Raw genomic sequence first — 19,797 nt, 5'->3', positions numbered from 1 at the left:
GTTTGACACTGCTTTTCTAAGGTTTCATGTGGCTTTTACTATGCGTCGCCTATTGAAGGAGCTTAACGTACCATTACCAGGGGAGAAGCTTTTTAATAGAATGAATAACCATTACGATTCCGCTGCCCTAGAAAGGCTAATGAATGAGTTTAAGCCGCAGCAAAGAGACTTTCGTTATCGGGAGGGCGCCACGCATGGCTTGGGTATCATTTATCTTTACCATCCGACTGGAACACACCCCGCAGACATGTATCATCAAAAATACCCAGGTAAGTTAGAGTTTGCAGATTTAGGTGGTAGTAGGTGGAACCTTAATCTTATTGAGAAGATTGAGACGATTTACCCCAGTCCATGGGATCCATTTGTATTATTAAAAGGAAAGGGCCTAAGAAATCTAGCTCGAATTAACCGCAGCATTGAAGCATTCGTGTACTGCATCTTAGGAGCGCAGGTAAATACCCGCAGCCCCATTGTAGGATCCCAAGGTGCTTCACAGGAAACGCAACAGGAATTCCTAACTTTATTTGAGTCCGCAATAATAGAAAATGACATATCCAAATCGGTGCAGAGATATCAATTAGGGGTGCAGCAATCTAAAGTGCGGTTAGATTACGCCTTGAGTCCTGGTTGTTGGTTAATGCCAAGTAATTTGGTTATCAACACCAATTCCGTTGTGGGTTATAACAACAAACTTCAACGAGTTACTAAGGATATGAAGTTTGGGGTGAATGACGTGAACTCTGACATGACCAAGGCCATTTCTCACTTCGTAGAGAAGCCAAAGAAGGTACACGCAGAAAGGCCAATTCCCAAGCCTAAAAAGAAGGTTCATGTTATGCCTACGATACCCGAGGAATATGACCATAACTTACTAAAGGCCGGCTTAGCCACCGCAAGCATTGGTCTGAGCTATTATATATGGCGATGAACAACCTCTACGTAGCTGGAGTAGATTGTGTCTATACGACTTACACAGGCGAGAAAAAATACACCCAGGCATCTTGGGTTGATGTCACGGGATGTCCGTGGATCTGAACTACTCTGGGAAGAAGCTGATAATATGCAGTATTTGCATTGGCGCGAGTAGTCATGCAAACGTAGGCTTTAGGTTTTTGGATGAAAATGGCATACTGCAGCCCATGCGTGCGAAGACAAACAACAGAGAGCCCGTGCATTTCTCAGCAGAGCCACCAACGAATAGCGCCGAGAATCTTACGACTTGGACTTTTCACATGGTTGCCGATTGCCATGGAAAGGTAAAGTTGCAAATACGTATAGATGACAGCGGAAGTGTTTGCATAAATAGCGCAGAGGATCAAAGGAATAAGGATTATAACCATATGACCATAAGCACTCTTACGGTGCTTAGCCTCTAGAAGGTAACTTTGTTACCTGGAATATATGAATCCACATTGGGAGGAAACTCGTTACGTTTATTTATTAGAGGATAAAGCACACGGAGCCCCCGTTTGGTTTGATATTGGGATGTGGGCCGAAGTTGGAGGCCTCGCGCTAATTGTTTGTAGCATTAACATTACTGCGGCGCGGTATGGAGTCATAGGGTTTAGGTTGGTTGACGATAACGATAAGCCTCTAGTTCCTTATAGGGTATCGACTAATAATCGGAGACCTTCCCATTTCACGGTGCAGCCATATCCATTTAGTGGCGAGGCGTTTTATACGGCTACGTTTCACATTGTGGCCAATTGCAAGTATGCTAAGTTACAAGTTTACCCTGATAAAGAAACTAAAAATGGAAATGCCGTGGTTGGTATAAATAGTACGCACCAGTTCCCCAGCGAAAACGATGATGAAGCCTGGAATCATAAGACCATTAGCACCATGAGCGTCTTACCTTTAGTACCGAATTACCAAGGCGGTGCGAATACTATCTTTACTTACCCCAAGTCGAGGATGCCTCGGACGCCCGACGACGATAAGCCCGATGTAATACACAAGGATAAGATCAACCCCGCATCTTCTTCAGGAGTACCACCCCAATAGCGACAACCAAGATCCAAATGTTATTCCCCACGAACTTCAACAGTTCGCCGCCGGCCCTAAGTGCCAGGCCAAGAACACTACCAAGCAGCCCAGGAATGCCGGCTGCCATCTTTTTCCCTAAGTCCGTTAGTCCATTGCCTAATTTCTTTACGCCTGCGCCCGTAGCCTTAAGCGCGGACAAGATTACTCCTACTACGGTGCTAATAGCGACCGCAAATGCCAACGGAAGACCATACTTCAAAAGGGCTCTTTTTACCTTTTCCTTGGTGGTAAGCCCCAACTCCTTTTCCAGGTTGTCCTTTTGTGCCTGTAATTCCGCAAGGCGTACCTCGAGGGTTTCTACCTCCTTTTGGGCGGTCTCCCTTTCCTCTTCGGGGCGAGTTTGGTTGATAATTATTTCCTGTTGTTGTTCTACTTGCCCCTCCAGGTCTTCAATAGCCTGATCTCTTTGCCGAATTTGCTCTTCCTTGGTGTTGATTTCGGCAAGCAACTGCCGCCGTTCCTCCAAAGAGGCCGCTATGGTGACGTGTAAGTTTTTGGCTTCTTCCTTACTAATGTCCAGGTCCCGCAGGGCGAGCTTGAAGGCCTTTGGGGCTTGGTCCCTATCGCGCAGGGCCTTGTCTGTTCGTTCTCTCATTTCTATCATTCTTTGGTTTTTATCGTCGATTTCTCTCTTTTGAGCATCGAGAAGTAGTCGGTTTTGTCTCATGTATTCTGCTTCCCTTTCTTCCAGTGTTTCTTGTAGCCCCTCGGCGCGTTTTTCTAACGCAACCCTTTCATTCAGGGTTTCCAACCTTTCTAACGCACTTCGGGTAGCTAGTTGAAAACCTCTTAATCTCGCCACGTCGCCCCTAACTTCGCCATTCTCCTCGAAAAGGAGCTGTGGTTTCGTCCAGCGGTTTTTGTCGGGAAATCTCAGGTCTTGGACGCTTATGAGGACTTTGACTTTGGCCTCAAAGCGGGAATAGCGCTGCCTTAGCTCTTGCGTTGCCCACTCTACGGTTTCCCGCGTCTCCATATCCCGAAGTTCCAAGTACTCGGGGACGGGACTGCCGCGGTTCTTTGATTGCCACATGCGATTCAAGGAGGCCTTGAAGCTTTTCCACCTACTACCGTACTTGTTTTCTAGGGCCATGTCGTAGATGAAGGGATCGGTCTCCGCGCCTTGGGTCCATGCGTCAAATTCTTCGTCGTTAATATCTACTTGACCTTCTTCGGTAAGGGGGTCAAAATCCGTTCCTTCTACTTCCATTATATATGATAAGCTCAAAGTTAAACCCCAACGTATTACCTAAGCAGGTTGGCGGACTAAAGGCAGAACGAACCTTTCACCGGGTCACATTCACGCCCAGCAGCGCAAAACCAGGAGAAACCTTGTACGTAGGCGTACCCCGCCTAACGGATGACCTAGTATTGGTTCCTGGCACCTTGGCTCTAAGATTTGACCTAGCGGTGCAGCCAGATACCGCAGACGCGCGTCATGTCGTCAATAACGCAGGCAGAAACCTCGTCTCTAAGATGAGAATCAAGTTCGCCGGGGAATCCCTTTTGGACTTGAATAGGTACGATCTGTACACCACGTACAAAGATTTGTGGCTGACTGCGTTTGACCGCGCGCAAAGGATAGAACAAGGAATCGCCAGTGATGCCATACGTAAGGTAAGAAGCGCAGCCTCTGGCGCCTCAGGAGAAGACGAAATAAAGACGGGCTACGGTACTAAATGTGTTATCCCGTTGGACTTCGAACTTATCACGAACCATGGCGTGTATTACCCAAGGCAGCTAAGTGAACTACAGTTCGAAGTGACCCTAGCAGATACTACGAACATCCTGCAAGGAAAGGACGTAAGTTCCTCAGCCGTCCACCCATACTCCGTTACTAACTTGGAGCTGCAGTATGAGACGGTATACAGCGAAGAGCTGGCCCGTAGCGCCGGCATGGAATACAGTGCAGGAAAGGCATTCCTATACGACCATGTAGTAATGTACAAGACGTTCAGCTTTACGAACAACGTCGAAGAGGTTATCAACCAAAGCATTAACCTTCCCAGGCGCAGCCTTACAGGGTTAATGTTGCTGTTCGCGAAGACATACACCGCAGGATTGCGTGACTTTGAGACATTCTTTAATCCTAATATCACCAACGTAGGCGTTAGCATCAACGGAGTGCCTAACAAGGTCTACTCCCAGGGGATAAAGCCCGCGGATATGTACCGGGAAGTCGCGCGCAAGTTTGGCGACCAAATTGCCCCAAAGGAGTTCTTCGCGGACAAATACGCGTTATGGATTGACATACGCACTACCAACGATGAATCTATGCACGGTCAGGGTCTGCGGCTGGTAAACACCCAAGACGGCATTACTTTGGAAATCAAACGCACCAAACATGCCAGCGATTCGACTAAGATAAACTGCTACGTCTTCGTGGTGTCTGACGCGCAGCTAAGCGTAGAAATGAACCAATTGAAAAGCGTTGGTATTAGGCTCGCGAAAGGAAATTTAAAATATTTGACTAATATACCATGTTACGCGTCTTCGAAAACAATAACACCAAACTGCAATGCATAGTGCAAGGCGACGAGCTGTACTTTAAAGCGAAGGAAATAGCTACCGCATTGGGCTACGAAAACACCAATAAGGCTATTAGTGACCACGTCTCGGAGAAACACAAGAAAAGGTTGGGTGAGCTAAGGGTAACGATTCGTTCCCCTTCTACTACGCACCAACATTCCTTGTACGTAACCGAGCCTGGGTTGTATGAACTGATATTCAGCTCCAAACTGCCCAAGGCCGTAGAGTTCCGCGATTGGGTCTTTGAGGAAGTCCTACCCGCGCTGCGTAAGACTGGTAAGTACGCAATAGAGCGGCGTTTTGACAGTCCTAACAAGTTGGTCTTCAAGATCGAAAATGAATTCGACCTGCATAAGAAAGTCGTGGACTACATCCGCAAGTATTACCCCCAAATGCTCGTGGCCCCTGGTCTAGACGAACTGCAGGACAGCGACGGGAAACGCATAAAGTGCTGGCAGAAAGGATATCAACGCGGCCAGCCCGACTTGTTAATCCTTAATGCACACGTGCGATACCGTGGTTTCTGCGTCGAGCTGAAGACTCCAAAAGGCAACGGGGTATTATCTGAGGATCAACGTCGCCTGTTGTGTGAATATGAGCAAAATGGTTATAAAGTAATGATCAGCAACGATTACGACGATATCTGTAGAAGTGTCGTGGAGTATTCCCAAGGAATGCGTTTACCATGTAGGTGGTACTGCAAGCGCTTTAAAAGCATGCAGACTCTGGGAACGCATTTAAAGATATTCCATAGAATATATGAACAAGGACAAATTCAATGAGTTAAAGTTCATACAAACGCATTGGAGGGAGCTGACGGTGTGGGAAATCTACGAGATAAAGAATTACGTGGTCTTCGAAGACATTGACCGTCTGCGTTTGGTCTTAAAGAATGAAAAAAGGACATACACCCTTTGGGCACCTGATAGGATAAGGTACGCCATCGAAGGGCAGGATGTTACCCATGTTATGAGCCATGGTAAGAAGGATGGCAGGTGGGCATTTGACGTAGTTAAGTATGAGCCAGAGAGTCCTCTGCATGGTTAGAGGCGTCTAGTAGAGTCCTGTGTGCCTTTGGGTCGGCTGCGCACCAATGCCCCACAAAGGATTCCTTAAGGAATGCACTGCCACAATGGAGGCAGGTGCAATTTTTTCTCGTCTTAGGCTTGGGAATTATGCAATCTGCAGGGGGTTCGCACGTAATGCAGTCCATATATTGAAAGGGTTATTAGGAATCCTCCTAGGAATGCTGCTGCGTAGGTTATCATATATTTATCAGTTATTATATAATGAAGTGCGAAGAATGTGGTAGGAATTTCAGTAGCAGGCAGATGCTTAATTACCATATCTCCCATAAGCAGAGAGCATTTAGCAGCAAGCAGATGCTGGGTTACCATACTTCCCACATGGTGTGTCAAAAACACCTCAGGAATGTTAAGTAGAGGTTAAGACTTCGTTAAGCCACCCGCCAAACTCCTCCAAGAGATGCCTCAGAATGTTAAATGGAGGTTAAAATATTGTTAAGGAAGGTCGGAAACTATCTCAGAAACCACCCCAGAATGTTAAATGGTGGTTAAGACTTTGTTAAGAGACAGTTGAATATGTGCTCCTCCTCTCTTACGCATCCACATCTCTCACACTGCTGCCTCCAATATTCCCTGTTCGTCCATGGGACACCTTCTAACGCGTCAAAGCGGGGTAGCGTCCTACTTATCTTCCTAAAGTAGTCTATTCGGTTCCTTAGGTAATCATCCTTATGTTCACAACGACTCATGAGATCGCCGCACTGGTAACAATCCACTCCTTCCAGATCGTACTTCTCTGCAAAGAATTGGTATTTCTTCTCATGTCTTTTCTTATGTGTCTGAAGGCGCTGGCGGCTACTAAGAACCTTATCACAGTAACTACACTGCGTAGTTCTACGGCAAACCCCCTTTTTGACGTGGTACTGCAGCTTCTGAAGAGTGCTGAGCTCCCTATTACAGTCATTGCAGGCCTTACTAATTGGCTTCTTTGTGCAAACTCCATGCCGAACATGGTATTGCAGTCTTTGTTTGGTACTAAATACCTTCTTACATTTCAAGCAGTCCATATATACTTAACAATATTTTAACCTCCATTTAACATTCTGAGGCATCTTTTGGAGGAGTTTGACGGTAACCTTAACAAAGTCTTAACCACATCTTAACAATATGAGGCATTTCTTACGGGAGTCTTGGACCCAGTTTAACAATATTTTAACCTCCATTTAACATTCTGAGGGGGTTTCTAGGAGGGTTTCCCACCTTCCTTAACAAAATAACAACCATATCTTAACATTAGATTGAGTAGCGCATGAAGTCCACGACGGACTCCTTAGCCCACATTGCCATCGTTACCAGCGCACCAAATCTCTCAGAGCGTTTCAGACCGCACATTTCCTCATATAGCTCCTTTACGCGTTCATTCAGCCAGTCTATCTCCTCCCTTTGCATTTCGACCGTCCTCTCCAGGTCTGACTTTTCTTTGACGACATTAACCATTGCTTTGACTGCTTCCACGGGCTCCTTTATACATGAACCCAGATCACATGCCTTGTAACGCCCTGATAGTAGGACCCACCGGCTGCGGAAAGACCCAGTTCGTGGTAGAGCAGCTATTAGGACCCTTTAGATACCGTTTCGACTATATCGTGCTACTTTGCCCCACCTACGTGAACAACCGCACCTGGACGGGCGTGGGCGCGAAAGATGACAACTTCTTTGTAGATATCTTAGATCCCAATGAGTTATCCAGCCACCTTAAGTTCTGGCACAAACAATTCCCTAAAGATACGCAAACCTTGCTCATACTGGATGACATTGCCTGTGGGGACGACGTAAAAAGACGCACTTCCAAGCTCGTTAAACTCGCCTTTAGCGGCAGACACGACAACATTAGCGTTTGGTTGCTCTTGCAGCAGCTTACCAGTGTCTCCAAGACTTTTAGGGAAAACATAGGTTCACTTGTCGTCTTCTACACGCCCAGTAAAAGCGATTTGGAAACCATTTTAAGCGACTACGGCGGTGAGATATCCAAGGAACAGTGACACGAATACATGTGGCATCTAAAGACGCACCAACATTCCAAGATGATCTTCTCTTTGAGGTTTCCGTATCAAGTTGGAATCTATGATTCCTAACATATATGGAGATTGAGCAGTTGATAGATGAAGTCCCCACACAGCTAGACGAAAGTAACCTTAAGGAACAACTTAACATCCTTGTGTCATCTGAGAAGTGCAAGGAAATGATAGGCAAGGAACGTACCCATGAGCAGGTTAATAAGTTGTCAGAGGAGGAGGTTAAGAAGTTCCATAAGAGGTACGAGGCTGCCCTTGCAAGTAAGACCACGGATGCCGTAGCAGACTCCGCCATTAAGCTGGCAACTAAATTGCTTGGACTTGCACTGCCCATAGACGACGTGGAGCAACTGCGGAAGGACATAAGCGAGGACTATGTCATCGCTCAAGAACTTAAGATAACCTGTGGGTGGTTGTCTTTGAAGTGCGGTAAGTTAATGGCAGTCGCCTCTGCGGCTTTGCACGTGGCTCAGCATGTCGACTTGAAGGAGGTACTAGGTTCCTTTGGAACATCTTGGAAGGACTTTAAGAAGGACAGAGTAGCACTTGCTGAGGTCGACAACAAGTCACCTCAAGTACCTAGTTAAGTCGCCACAAGTACTTACTCAAGTACTTACTCAAGTCATTCTCAAGTTATCGAGTCCTTCAAGTCCCTAGATATAAATGAGTGAAGCTGAATCGAAGGCGGAGGAAACCCCTCAAGTAGAGGAGCAAAAGATTACCAAGGCTAAATCTCCAGGCAGAGTTGCTGCCGGCAAGAAGCTCACGGAGATGAACAGGAAGAACAAAGCCAAAAAAGAAGAAAAGGTGGAGGACGAAGGCGAATCCTTTATTAATCCTGGGTACGTCATTGGCGCGTCGGGAGTTGCTATAGCAGCAGGCAGCCTCTACAATGGAAGGCAGCAAAGCCAAAGGTAGAATTAGAGGCCGTACATGTGACGCAGGAGCCCCCTAAGAGAAGCAAAATACCCGTGATGGAATAACCTTCTCGCTCTGTAATATAATGTCAACCGCGTTATTGAAGACTGTTGAAGAGGCAGCTATTATTACTTCCATCGTTGCGGGTATTGGTTGCGTAGGTAAAAAGGTGCTCAAAGAAGACTTTACTGAAGACCCAAGCAAAAGCTTCGCTAACTTTGCTAAGATGACCGCTGCCGTTGGCGGGGCTATCATGGTAAAGGATTACCTGCAGAAGGAAAAGTACATCCCTAATGTATACATGGCTAGTTTGATCGCAGGTGGAGTTATTGCAGCTTTAGCATTCACTGGAGCTAATTATGGCGGTCAGTATTTGGATAGATTAGTCAGAGGCGACAAAAGCGGAGAATTGGCCGCCGAAAGAAAAAGACACGACTTAGCGCTGGAAAAGTATCAAAGGGACGTGGCAGCTTGGAATGAAAAAAGACAAGCTTACAGGGATTGGTTGGATAAGAACTACCAAGACAAGATGCAGGCAGACAAGAACTTCGAAAACACAGACTACGCCTTTAAACTTTTTGTGCAGGCGCACCCGGCGGCATCAACGGGGCTAAAAAGGCCTCAGTTTAAGAATTACTACCAGCCTTCTAAGAAACAAAAAGACAATGAGTTGGTCTTCGTAGGAGTTGCAGGGCTGGCAGGAGGCGTAGCTTTGGCGTATCTAGTCTAAGCTACGCGAGGCATGAGCGTCTAATATATATGATCGTCTTTTTGGAAAGCGACAAGAATAACTTTACCACGTATTTAAATCCTCCCATCAAAGCCTGTAAGGTTCAGCTCATAAGTTGCTCTTTGTACAATTCTTGGTATAACCTGATTGGGGGCATAGTCACTGAGCATACAAGAGGATATAATTATCAAGCCGTAATGCTGCCCAATGGACATTACACCCCAATAACACTGGCCAAGGAATTAGCAAAACACGGTTATACTCTCACCACAGGATTGCCGCACGAAATGACCCTCAAACATAATATGCCAAACTATTCAGTAACTTTTGGAAAGTTTGACCCATTGGGATCTTTATTATGTGCCTCGGGCAAGACAATTACCGACACAGCCATACCTGTGAAATGGAAAGTCGCATCCTCTTATGAAGTCTATTGCGATTTAGTCCATAGTTACAGCAATGGAAAAAAGTCTTCTCTTATGTCCAAGTTTCTGCCCAAAGGTAATCCATTCGACCTGGTAGAATACGCACCCATTTCTTTGTGCTATGACTTGTCTCATTTGGTAGAAAGCATAAACATCACCATTAAAGTGGACGGAGAGACGGTGGATTTCAACGAGCGAAAGATCAATCTTGTTTTGGAATTCATATAATGGGTCGAACTGAGGACAAGCTCAAAAGGATTTACTATGGGCCTGAAGGCTATTGGAGGGGAGCGTCAGCTATCAAGAAACTTGCAGCTGCGGCCAGGGTATCAGAAGAAACGGCTAAGAGTTGGTTAATAAAACAAACCCTCTGGCAGGTCTATCTTCCCGTGCCCAAGTGCATTCCTAGGCCCAGCTTCACCGTAAATGCCCCCAATGAAGTTCATCAGGCGGATTTGCTTTTCTTACCGCACGACAAGGTGAGAAGAAAGACCTATAGATACGCTTTGACTGTAGTTGATATCGCAAGCAGATATAAGGATGGCGAACCCATAACCAGCAAGGATTCTGGGGAAGTCGCAGAAGCCCTAGGTAGGATTTATAAACGCGTCTTGAAATGGCCCAAGCTGTTGCAAGTGGATGCGGGAACAGAGTTCATGGGTGTGGTTACTAAGACCCTGAAAGACCACAACACTAAGATTAGGAGAGCCAAAGCAAAGTACCACAGGGGTCAGAGCATTGTTGAAAGATTCAATAAGACCCTGGCCGAGCGCCTCTTTGGGTACCAGTATTGGAAAGAGCTGGAAGATCCCTCCAAACGCAACAGGGAATGGACTCAGAGGCTCCCCCAGGTCATCGCGGCTTTAAATAACGAGGCGGCCAGGGCTACGGGAATAAAACCCAAGGATGCTATGAAGAAGAAACACGTGGAACACAAGTCCTACGTCAGAAGTTCGAGGGCAGTCTTCCCCCAGGAAAAAAGAATAGGCGATGTCACGGTTCGATATCTCTATGAGCCGGGTGAATTAGAAGGAGGATCCAAAAGAGCTACGGATCCTAATTGGTCTTTGGAAACTTACCAGATCCGAAGTGCGATAGCTAAGAAGGGTCAGCCCATCTTGTATTATCTTCATGATGGCCCCACGCGTGGGTTCGTCAAAGAAGAACTGCTTATCGTGTGATGTCCGAATGCTATCGTATGGATACCATCATCACACATCCACCTCTTGCCGTCAAATGCGGACAGTGACACCTTCTCCTACGTAACGTTGTGTATTTGATGTCCGTAGCTGCGCAGGCTGTTCATCTTATGCCGCTGTTCCTTACGCGTACGCAGGACCTTTAAGTAGGACTCGTGCGTAATGTCCTTCTTAACCACGTACTTTTTTACGCCTTTGGCTTTCTTTTCTACGCCGTCCAGCTTTAGCACGCTGTACATCTTTGGTTTTAACCCCACGTATTCCACGATGGGTTTTCCTTTCATCTCGTCCTTCATTTTCCCGATTACTTTCTTGTTTTTAGGGGAGTAAAGGAAGTGGTCTTTCGGATAATCGCTGGTGTCGTATTCATCGATGTCGGGAACGCAGTCTTCGTAAATGTCTTCCGTCTGCACCTCTAGTATCAAGGAATCGGTGTCGGTGTATAAGAGGCGGCACTTATCACCGTATTTCGGTTTTAGCTTGTCGTAGTAAAACTCATACATGAGCAACTTTGATAGGTCTAACACTGTAAACCCCGTGTATACGGGTTTGTTCAGAAATAGGTTAACTTTCTTCATGTGAATCACGTAGAAGTTTAACATTTCTACATATCTGACGAATCCAGGCTGTGACACGTATGCTTCTGCTTCCTCTATGGTGCTCGCTATTTTTATGCTTACGCGCTTGCGGATGTTTTCCATTGTCTTACCAAATACGCTATTGTTCATCAATTTGAACAGGTTCTTTTCGAAGCCATTCTTTGCCTGCGTTCGCTTTTGTGTGTTAAAGTCAATGTAGGAGCGCATCCAGGGTTCCTGCGTAAACTTCAAGACTCTATGTATCTTGGTTACTCGCATACCGTGCTTAACGTAGAACTGCAGGTTGCGGTAATGCACCACGTACTTCTTTTTGTCCATCAGGTTCATCGTTAGCTTCCTGTATGGCTTGTATCCGGGACACATTTGCTTTTGCAGCGGACTCAGCTTCTTAAACGGTATCTCTATCGCTTCTGGTGCTAACGGGAACTCATCGTGTGCGTCGTGCAAATGCTCTGGGTACTCCAGGTCCACTTCCAGCACGTAACCTTTGTCGTCTTCTTTGCCTACCTGCATGTAGAAGTCTATCGGTTTCACTTTGTCCCATTCGAAATCTCTTACGGGTAAGTACTGCGACATTGCCCAACCGTAGAGGTTGTTGGCGTCTAAGTAGAATATGTATGTGGTTGGCTTCTCCGGGTCGTACTCCACCGTGGGATTGTTTGCTTTTGCGTATCGTCTGCTGGGCCCGCAAACGCCGCCACGAATACCGTCTTCCATAAACTGGTACATATCGTATTCCGTTAGGAGATCCAGTTGCGCGTTTGTCTTCTTTAGCAGCGCACTCCAACTAAGCCCAGGAGCTGTATAAAAGTTCGCTGGATCCAGCCCGTAGTATTCCATTGCCATCTTTCGAAAGCTTTGGAAAAAATCTGCAAGCAGCACTACGTCTGAACGTAGGTAGATGTCGTGGTATTCTCCCATATTCTCACAGGAGTACTTTTCCCACACATCTAACGCATGCTGGTACTCCTCGTCCTTTATGCCGGACTCGTTTAGGATGCTGTAGAATCTCTCTTTGGGCGGTAAGGGATCTTCAAAGCGCTCCCAGGAGTCCATGTACTCATATGGGTACACTCCTTTCCTTTCTGCGCCGTATTGGCTGGAAATGGGGAACTCCGTGTTGTATTTAACCAAGTTTGCTAAGGAGTCCGCCATGAACTGCTGCGAGTCTAGGAACTTCAGCTTGCCCACAGTTACGGACATGTACCTTTTTTTTGTTAGGTATGCACTTTACTTCGGAGCCGTCTGTTCCTTGTAAGAGTAAGTGACTGTCGTAACCCCTTAAATTGTGAAAGAATACGGGTATTTCCATTTCTGGATCTACTTTGAAGTTTATGTTGCATTTCCAATGAGCCGCCCCTCTGTATTTACCCGTGAAGTGGCAGTGATCTCTAACCTTATCCACATAGAAATCACGTAAGGCACCTGCATCTGCTTTTGATGGTCTGAGTACGATAGGTTCTTATCTGTGGGCATCTGAATCCGTTGCGCCACTTCTTCGACTCCGCGGCAAATCTCGTCGTGGTCCTTTAGGGACTTTAAGGAGGTAAATGATAACAAACAACAGTCGCAGAAGTATTTCTTGCCTTTGTGCTTGGTGTGTCTGTAAAACAGTCTGCTAACATGTTTAATCCATGAGTAGTGCCCGCCGTAGTAGAAGAGGTGTATTCGTTCTCCTTTCGCCTTTGACAGTACTAATGGTACTATTGTTTGGTCTCTGACCCCGTAAACGTTAATCGCTAGGTCATTTTCCTGCTCGAATATCGGTATGTCTGTCAGCTGCATTGGGAACTCCACACCGTCCCACTCCAAATCGTCTGTTGGGCACTTGCTTGGTCTGCAGGGGTTGTCGTCTACTGGATACAGTGCGGATCGTATTGCCCACATAAAGCAGCGGTTGTCGTCATTCTTTACGTTCACTATGGCTTTCTTCCTTTCTACCCACGCCGGCAGGGGCACGCAACTTCCTCCTCGTATTGGCACGTACCTTGCCATGCTAACCTCCATACCTTCTACCTCCTCCACTGTTCAACCTGATCCTTCTTTCGTGTAGTTAGACAGCGACTCCATTATTGCTTCTAAGGCTTCGTTAAGTGACCTATCCAGGTTCGTTGACTCTAATATAACCAGTGACTTCGATCGCAGCATTGCTGTCGTCGTTACCTCATCTTTTGACAGACTTACTTCTACCATTATACTCGCTTTCAGGGCTCCTAATTCTTCTATGCCTTTTCGAAGAGTCCTTTTAACCTTCCTTTCTGACTGACGCCAAAACTGTCTAACGTCAATCTCACCGTTACCGGGTATTGACACCGTTTCGAAATTGGTTTGGGATTCCATCTATATAATAGGAAATATCTTATACCTAATTCCAGACCCTTTTCAGATTATCGTAGTCATACTCACAGTCCTGACAATGCCAATACAATTTAACCTTTGTATCGAACTTCTTACCACACTTACAATCATAACTCCTCAGACATTTCTTTCTCATCTTTAAATGCTTCTTCAAGTCCGCTTCTTTCTCAAAAGTCTTTTTACATTCTTCACACTCCATATATAGACTAACATATTTAACCCTATAGACACGGGATGTGGGTAATCGCGGCACGAATCGCGGAATTCACTTTAGACGGGTAATCCTCCGGTGGTCACTGTTTTGGAACCCCCATCCCCTATACTACTGCTATAACTATAGTGACCTACTTGGAACCAAGGTATCAATAGCTGGAGGTTGAGTGGTGGATGGACCAGATGTGGGTTTGGGTTCTGTATGAGAGAGAAGGAAAAAATCAATAATTGTGTAATAACATCTAAGTTTTTACTATGTACCACCACAAAAATGGCAAAAAAGTAAGCCGCTAGAACGGATTGATTATACCCGTTACAACTAATACCGAACCCGCTACGACTGGTTCAGCTTCAACCCGTTACAACAGCTTCACGATATACCAAAAGTACAAGTATCATATACTCCACCAAAGCACCTGTTTTAAGATTTTGCTGGTGGTCTTGAGGAGTACAGCTTGAATTGTGAAAGCGTTTTTTCTTTCTGGAAACACGTATGTTTCATGATGTTTTTCATGGTTATAAGCACATATGCTCACCTGTTTTCAGGTAAGATCTGCTGGAAGGAGTCGAAAAGGTTAACACAGAAATATGTGAACAATTTTACTCATTTCTCCAATCTATCAAATCCTCTTCAAAAAAAAATATGAAGCAATAAACATTTTGCTTCTATGTAGAGTTTTTCATCTGGCAACGGAACTAGAAAAAGTCTAGTAGAACAGCATAGCAGCTTATGGTTGCTGAGTTAGGAAATCAGTAACTAACATAAATCAATTGCCCTATTTCACTATGACGTCACTGCTTGTTTATGTTGGGGATACAATCGCCAAATCCAATTCATGGTTTTCACGGCGGCCATGTTGGAGGAACGTAACAAAAGAATTGTCAATGAATTCTTTTGTTATATCCTCCAACATGACCACCGTGTCTTATGTTATTTAATTCTCTTGGGAATGGTTGAAAACCATCAATAGAAAATTCAATAAAACTTGCTCCTAGCGAAACAGTTTAATCTAAAATGGCCTGGCTTTCAGATATAATATGTGTTTACATGTACTAAAAAATTCTGAGAGTTTGCTGGCTATTCTACTTCTCTTCGTGGATTGGTAAGGATTTTAGAACAATTTGTTTGGTGAATTTGCGTTGATTTGACCCCCTCCGACGACCATGATCCTTTGCGTTTTAACGATAGATTGTTTTGATGTGACGTCATAGTGAAATAGGGCAATATTACAAATCACCCCTAGCAGGTTTAGCATAATATTTTCAATTGTAATGCATAATCTCGATAATGTATAAAACTCGTACTTTTGGCATATCGTGAAGCCGCTGTAACGGGTTGAAGCTGAACCAGTCGTAGCGGGTTCTGTAATAACCAGTTGTAACGAGTTTATTCAACCCGTTCTAGTGGAAATTTACCGGCTAGGGAAAGTTAATTTTCAAAAAGTGCACCAAATTAGGAATGCGAATTGAACAGAGCGAAGTTTACAAGAGTCTATTTCACACAATGTTTTTGGCTACAAATTCCAAGAATCTTGGTTCCGAATCATGAAAAAAAACACCATGCTTCTAAGTATACATTAGAGTAATATATATAAGTTTAGGCACTGCCTAAAAGCGGAGCTCCCAATAGCACAGGGAGCCCAATTTAGATAAAACTGAAAGATTAAAATAAATCGGGCAAAAAATCTTCAATTTTTTCTCTCCTTCAAGATGAAGATAATGTCCCCCCATAATGAAAACCATGAAATGAAAAAATGAAATCGAAATGCCCTACATTGTTTTCTTTGCACGTCTTTGTCTTCAACCTTAGTACTCTCCCACCACCAACCACCCCAGGGGCTAGTTTTGTTCTTGAAAAATTGTTGAATAAATTTTGCATGGCCGATAAATTTATTTTTTGAATTCCTGGTTAATTTTACTTGAAAAGAAAAACAAAAGATAACTACAGATAATCCCATAAAATGTCAAGTTTAGTAAAATTTGCATTGGGTGTTTTTCATTAAGGTAGTTGGACTGGCTTAAGAAGGTTTCAGTCGGACAACATTTGTTCGAATAGTATTCAGTATATTCTAGAAGTGACTTGATAATAAAGATATTCATAAAATGTTGTTTACAAATTGCATGTTAAAAGTGTCAAATTTCACACCTAAGGTGTCAAAAAAATGCAGGCAACCCAAGGCTCTTTTTCAATAATCTATTGATATCTCTCTCAAGAAAACCTTATAAGAAATATAAAACTTCAGATATGAAATTAAATTGTATGCAGAAAAAACCCTAGACAGCCCGGAACAAAATATGTTTTTGGCGAGTTACAACTACTGTGACACGTTTTCGGTCGTAAAATTTTATCAAAATCCATGTATTATTGTAGAATGATTGACAAGCCTTCATTCGTGCAATCATATAGTCTGCAAATAACTATTATCTTATGAATCATAATTTTTTTCTAATCACTTCCGGTGGAGCAAGTTTTGCTCCAAAAGCTCGTGCGTAGGCTTCCATTAAATGATGATTATCTCGAAAACGAGCTCGGGACACCCTATTTTCTGATTTGGAATCAGCATTAAATTTCAATTCGGAAAATCGAAGTGTTAAAAAAAGTTTAAATTGTTTTCCAAAAGTAGGCAGTCACCTTAAAGCAAGTGATTTAGTTATAATTATAACAACCAACAATATTAGTAACAATAAAAGATTCAAATTTTTTTCAGGGTTGAAACTTACGACTGATATATTGTATTTTAATTAGTTACTGAAACATCGATTTTCTCATCCCATGGGCACAACCCAGAGTCTTTTGGGTGTAGGCTTTTACTAATGCACTTGTTATCAGCTTCCATGGGGGAGGGGGGGTACCCTGGGGTAGACTTGGGGAAATGTGGGGGAAAGTGGGGACCTTAAATCCTTGCCCCAGTACCTATATGTAGGGGAATAGTGGTAGATAGATAAAATGTTCTGAAACCCCCTGGAAGCATTAGAGTTCTTCGTAAAGAGCTGTTTTCAATACAGTATTGGACTCTAAAGGTCTAAAAAAGCAAACGGAGGTATAAACCTGACATTGTTTTTTGTTTGAGTTTTATTTTGACTTTGATTTACTGGCATTGGGGTTGCTGTGTTAAATGCCGCTCGTAAACTGGAGACTAGTCATATGCACAAAATGGCGAACACTGAAGGTCAAGTTAACTTTTTCTCTCCAGTAAATGAATTACACCATTATAACACAAGACTTGCATCTAAATTATCCTATTGTCTTCCTAAAATTAATACTAATTATGGTAAATTTAACTTATACAAAGATGCAGTTATTTGGAACTCAATTGATGATACATTAAAACAGCTGAGCTTAAGAACTTTCTCTAAGAAACTTAAAGCCTCTTTTCTTTTTACTTGTTCTCCTTCAGAACCTGTTTAATAAATATCTTTTTCTCTTTGTATGTGAATGTCTAGTGTGTGCTTTTCATTTTCTTTTCTTTAATGTGTGTGTGTTTTTGTGTGCATTCATAGGATTTAGATAATGTAAATAGTAATACAGTACGTATAAATATAATTTAATAATCATAAATATATATAATAATGTATATATGGATACTGATCAATAATGTAATCTTTATATTTTAGTCTTCTTTTCCACCCATTATTCTTTGTAATTTGAGATATTTGTGTTACCTAGCTCGTTTAGCTTTATAGTTATTCTAGGTAACTTCTACCATTCTTTTGTAAATATAGTTACATTTATATTTTTCTCTATTGTAATCTTTGGTATAAATAAAGCACATTGTATTGTATTGTATTGTAGTTAACTGTAGCAGCAAGTGCAAGCTTGAGCGGACAGATGCTGATTTCGTATTTCAGTAAGAGTTTGTAGAAAGTTAAGATATTATCAAATGCTCTAGTTGCCATACAAAGATGAGAATATGTGGACCGCGTAGCACTTATGAAATACATGAAGATATAGAATATGGATAAGTTATAGTGCTTGGGAACGAGGTTATTCCGGGCGAAAGCCCTTTGCCATACATGTTACTAAGATCTTGTCTTTCAGTTTGTTTTATGGATTTAGTGTGTGCACTCTACTGTTTTGTGTTACTTTTGTGATCTGTTATTTCAACTCCATAACAATTTTGTCCCAGGGGCTGGTGGAATATAGGTGTATTTTCTAAGAAACCTTGCTCCATATCTGGAGAAATACAGATAGTTTTCCTCTAGGCTTGAAGCAAAGTCCCACATCCCCCCCCCCCCCCCCCCCCCCCCCGGGAAGCCAATGACAAGTGCATAAAATTTGAATTTTCGATTACCAAGGTATAAATTACTCTGAAATTAAATCCTGCAGAAGTTTGAAAATTTGTAGTTTTTATCTCTCTCATAAAGAACTGCCCATTAATAGACCAGAGTTTTGTCTAGATGGTAGTGAAATTTCTACAGCTCGTGCTATCCAAACTTTGGAGAAAACATTTTTAAAAGTGAGTCTTATGTACCTAAAGAGCTAACCCCGCTTGAAAAAAATATTCCATATCGCTCGACCGATGAGGTGAGATCTGCCAAGAATCGCCAACGAGGGAGACTGCTAGCAGGGAAGACATAGTTCAGCCTACCTACCCTGATATATATAATCTATATTTTGCTAAGCAGAAAATGCAAGTCGACGTACAGTACGTGTGCCGTACGAATATCGTTTTTCTTTACACCATTTAACCAATATTTTGGCTTTTACTTATGAACTTCAATATTAGCTAGCATAGAAAATAACTTAAAGGTAAGTAATTTGAAGAAATCGTGTTAAACCATAGTTATAATAGTTAACTATGGTTAAACTTACCTACTTCAACTTGAATGTAGTAAGATTTAGTATTGGAGCCTTCTTCACGAATACGAGCAATGTAACTTTTTGAGTCATTGAAAGTTGCATTGTAGATAACAAACCAAGCACGCCCTTCTGCTAAATTCCCTGTGTAGTCAAGTCTCCTCTCTAAATCATCATCCAGTCCAGTATTAGTAGATGGATTCTCGCTGGCATCAACGTAAATGTACTGAGGATCAGGTGAGCTACCGCTGCCAACTCCCCAAATCGCTAATAATATTTTTACATCACTTGACCACGTAAAGTTCAAAGTGTTTCCAACATGTGCCTTCAATGGATTTGAGGGCTGTTTTACGATAGCATTTTCTGGAAATAAATAAGCCTGAAATCAATGTCGATTACTACAGACGAGAAGGATCCTTAGTAATTTTATGTCAATGCACAATGCCATCACACTTTTAGGAAAAATGTCCCTCCTCACAATCTTAAACTCACGCTTTATGATGTGATATTTACCTGATAAGGGTATTAACACCATGCCAATCCCTTGAAAAATCAAAATATCTTTTAGAAAACGCATAGAGACGAATTCAAAATGTCCAATAATTCCAAACATTAATTTGATAGTCCTCACACTTTACGGCGACGCAAAATGAAAGTGTCTACACGGAGGTATAAAAGTGGTCCATATCATGTTCTTTCTCATGATATGTGCGGAAAAAGGGACCAATTATCGGTTCCCTATATCATGAGCCTTCATTATTTACTGTCAGCTGTTATACGTCGAAGCCTGTCCTGGATACCTGGATACTTGTGTCTTGTACAAGAACTTTATAGAAATTAGAACTTAGATAGAAGCAGTTTACCCCTTTCTAGAAGTAGTTT

At 43.2% G+C, this 19,797-nt stretch overlaps 1 protein-coding gene across 2 annotated transcripts in view; it reads right to left on the bottom strand.

Moving 5' to 3' along the window:
• Positions 1–19,594, bottom strand: part of LOC148913211 (uncharacterized) — a 42,767-nt gene extending 23,173 nt beyond the window's left edge. Inside the window, exons 1-3 of one of the 2 annotated variants that reach the window (XM_089025740.1) lie at positions 19,429–19,594; positions 18,931–19,278; positions 14,253–14,315 (exon numbers count right to left, since the gene is read on the bottom strand). In XM_089025740.1, coding sequence (XP_088881866.1) covers positions 14,253–14,315; positions 18,931–19,278; positions 19,429–19,528 — 511 coding nt within the window. In that variant the 5' untranslated portion in view covers positions 19,529–19,594. The remainder of the gene's footprint in view (positions 1–14,252; positions 14,316–18,930; positions 19,279–19,428) is intronic. The other variant, XM_089025739.1, reaches the window with a different exon arrangement.
• Between the last annotated feature and the right edge of the window lie 203 nt (positions 19,595–19,797).

Source organism: Actinia tenebrosa, unplaced genomic scaffold, assembly GCF_029948245.1.
Source record: "Actinia tenebrosa isolate PJP-AT-01 unplaced genomic scaffold, QUT_ActTen_1.0 PGA_scaffold0__85_contigs__length_37466705, whole genome shotgun sequence".
NCBI classification, from domain to species: domain Eukaryota; kingdom Metazoa; phylum Cnidaria; class Anthozoa; order Actiniaria; family Actiniidae; genus Actinia; species Actinia tenebrosa.
This window is presented reverse-complemented; position numbering and strand designations above follow the sequence as displayed.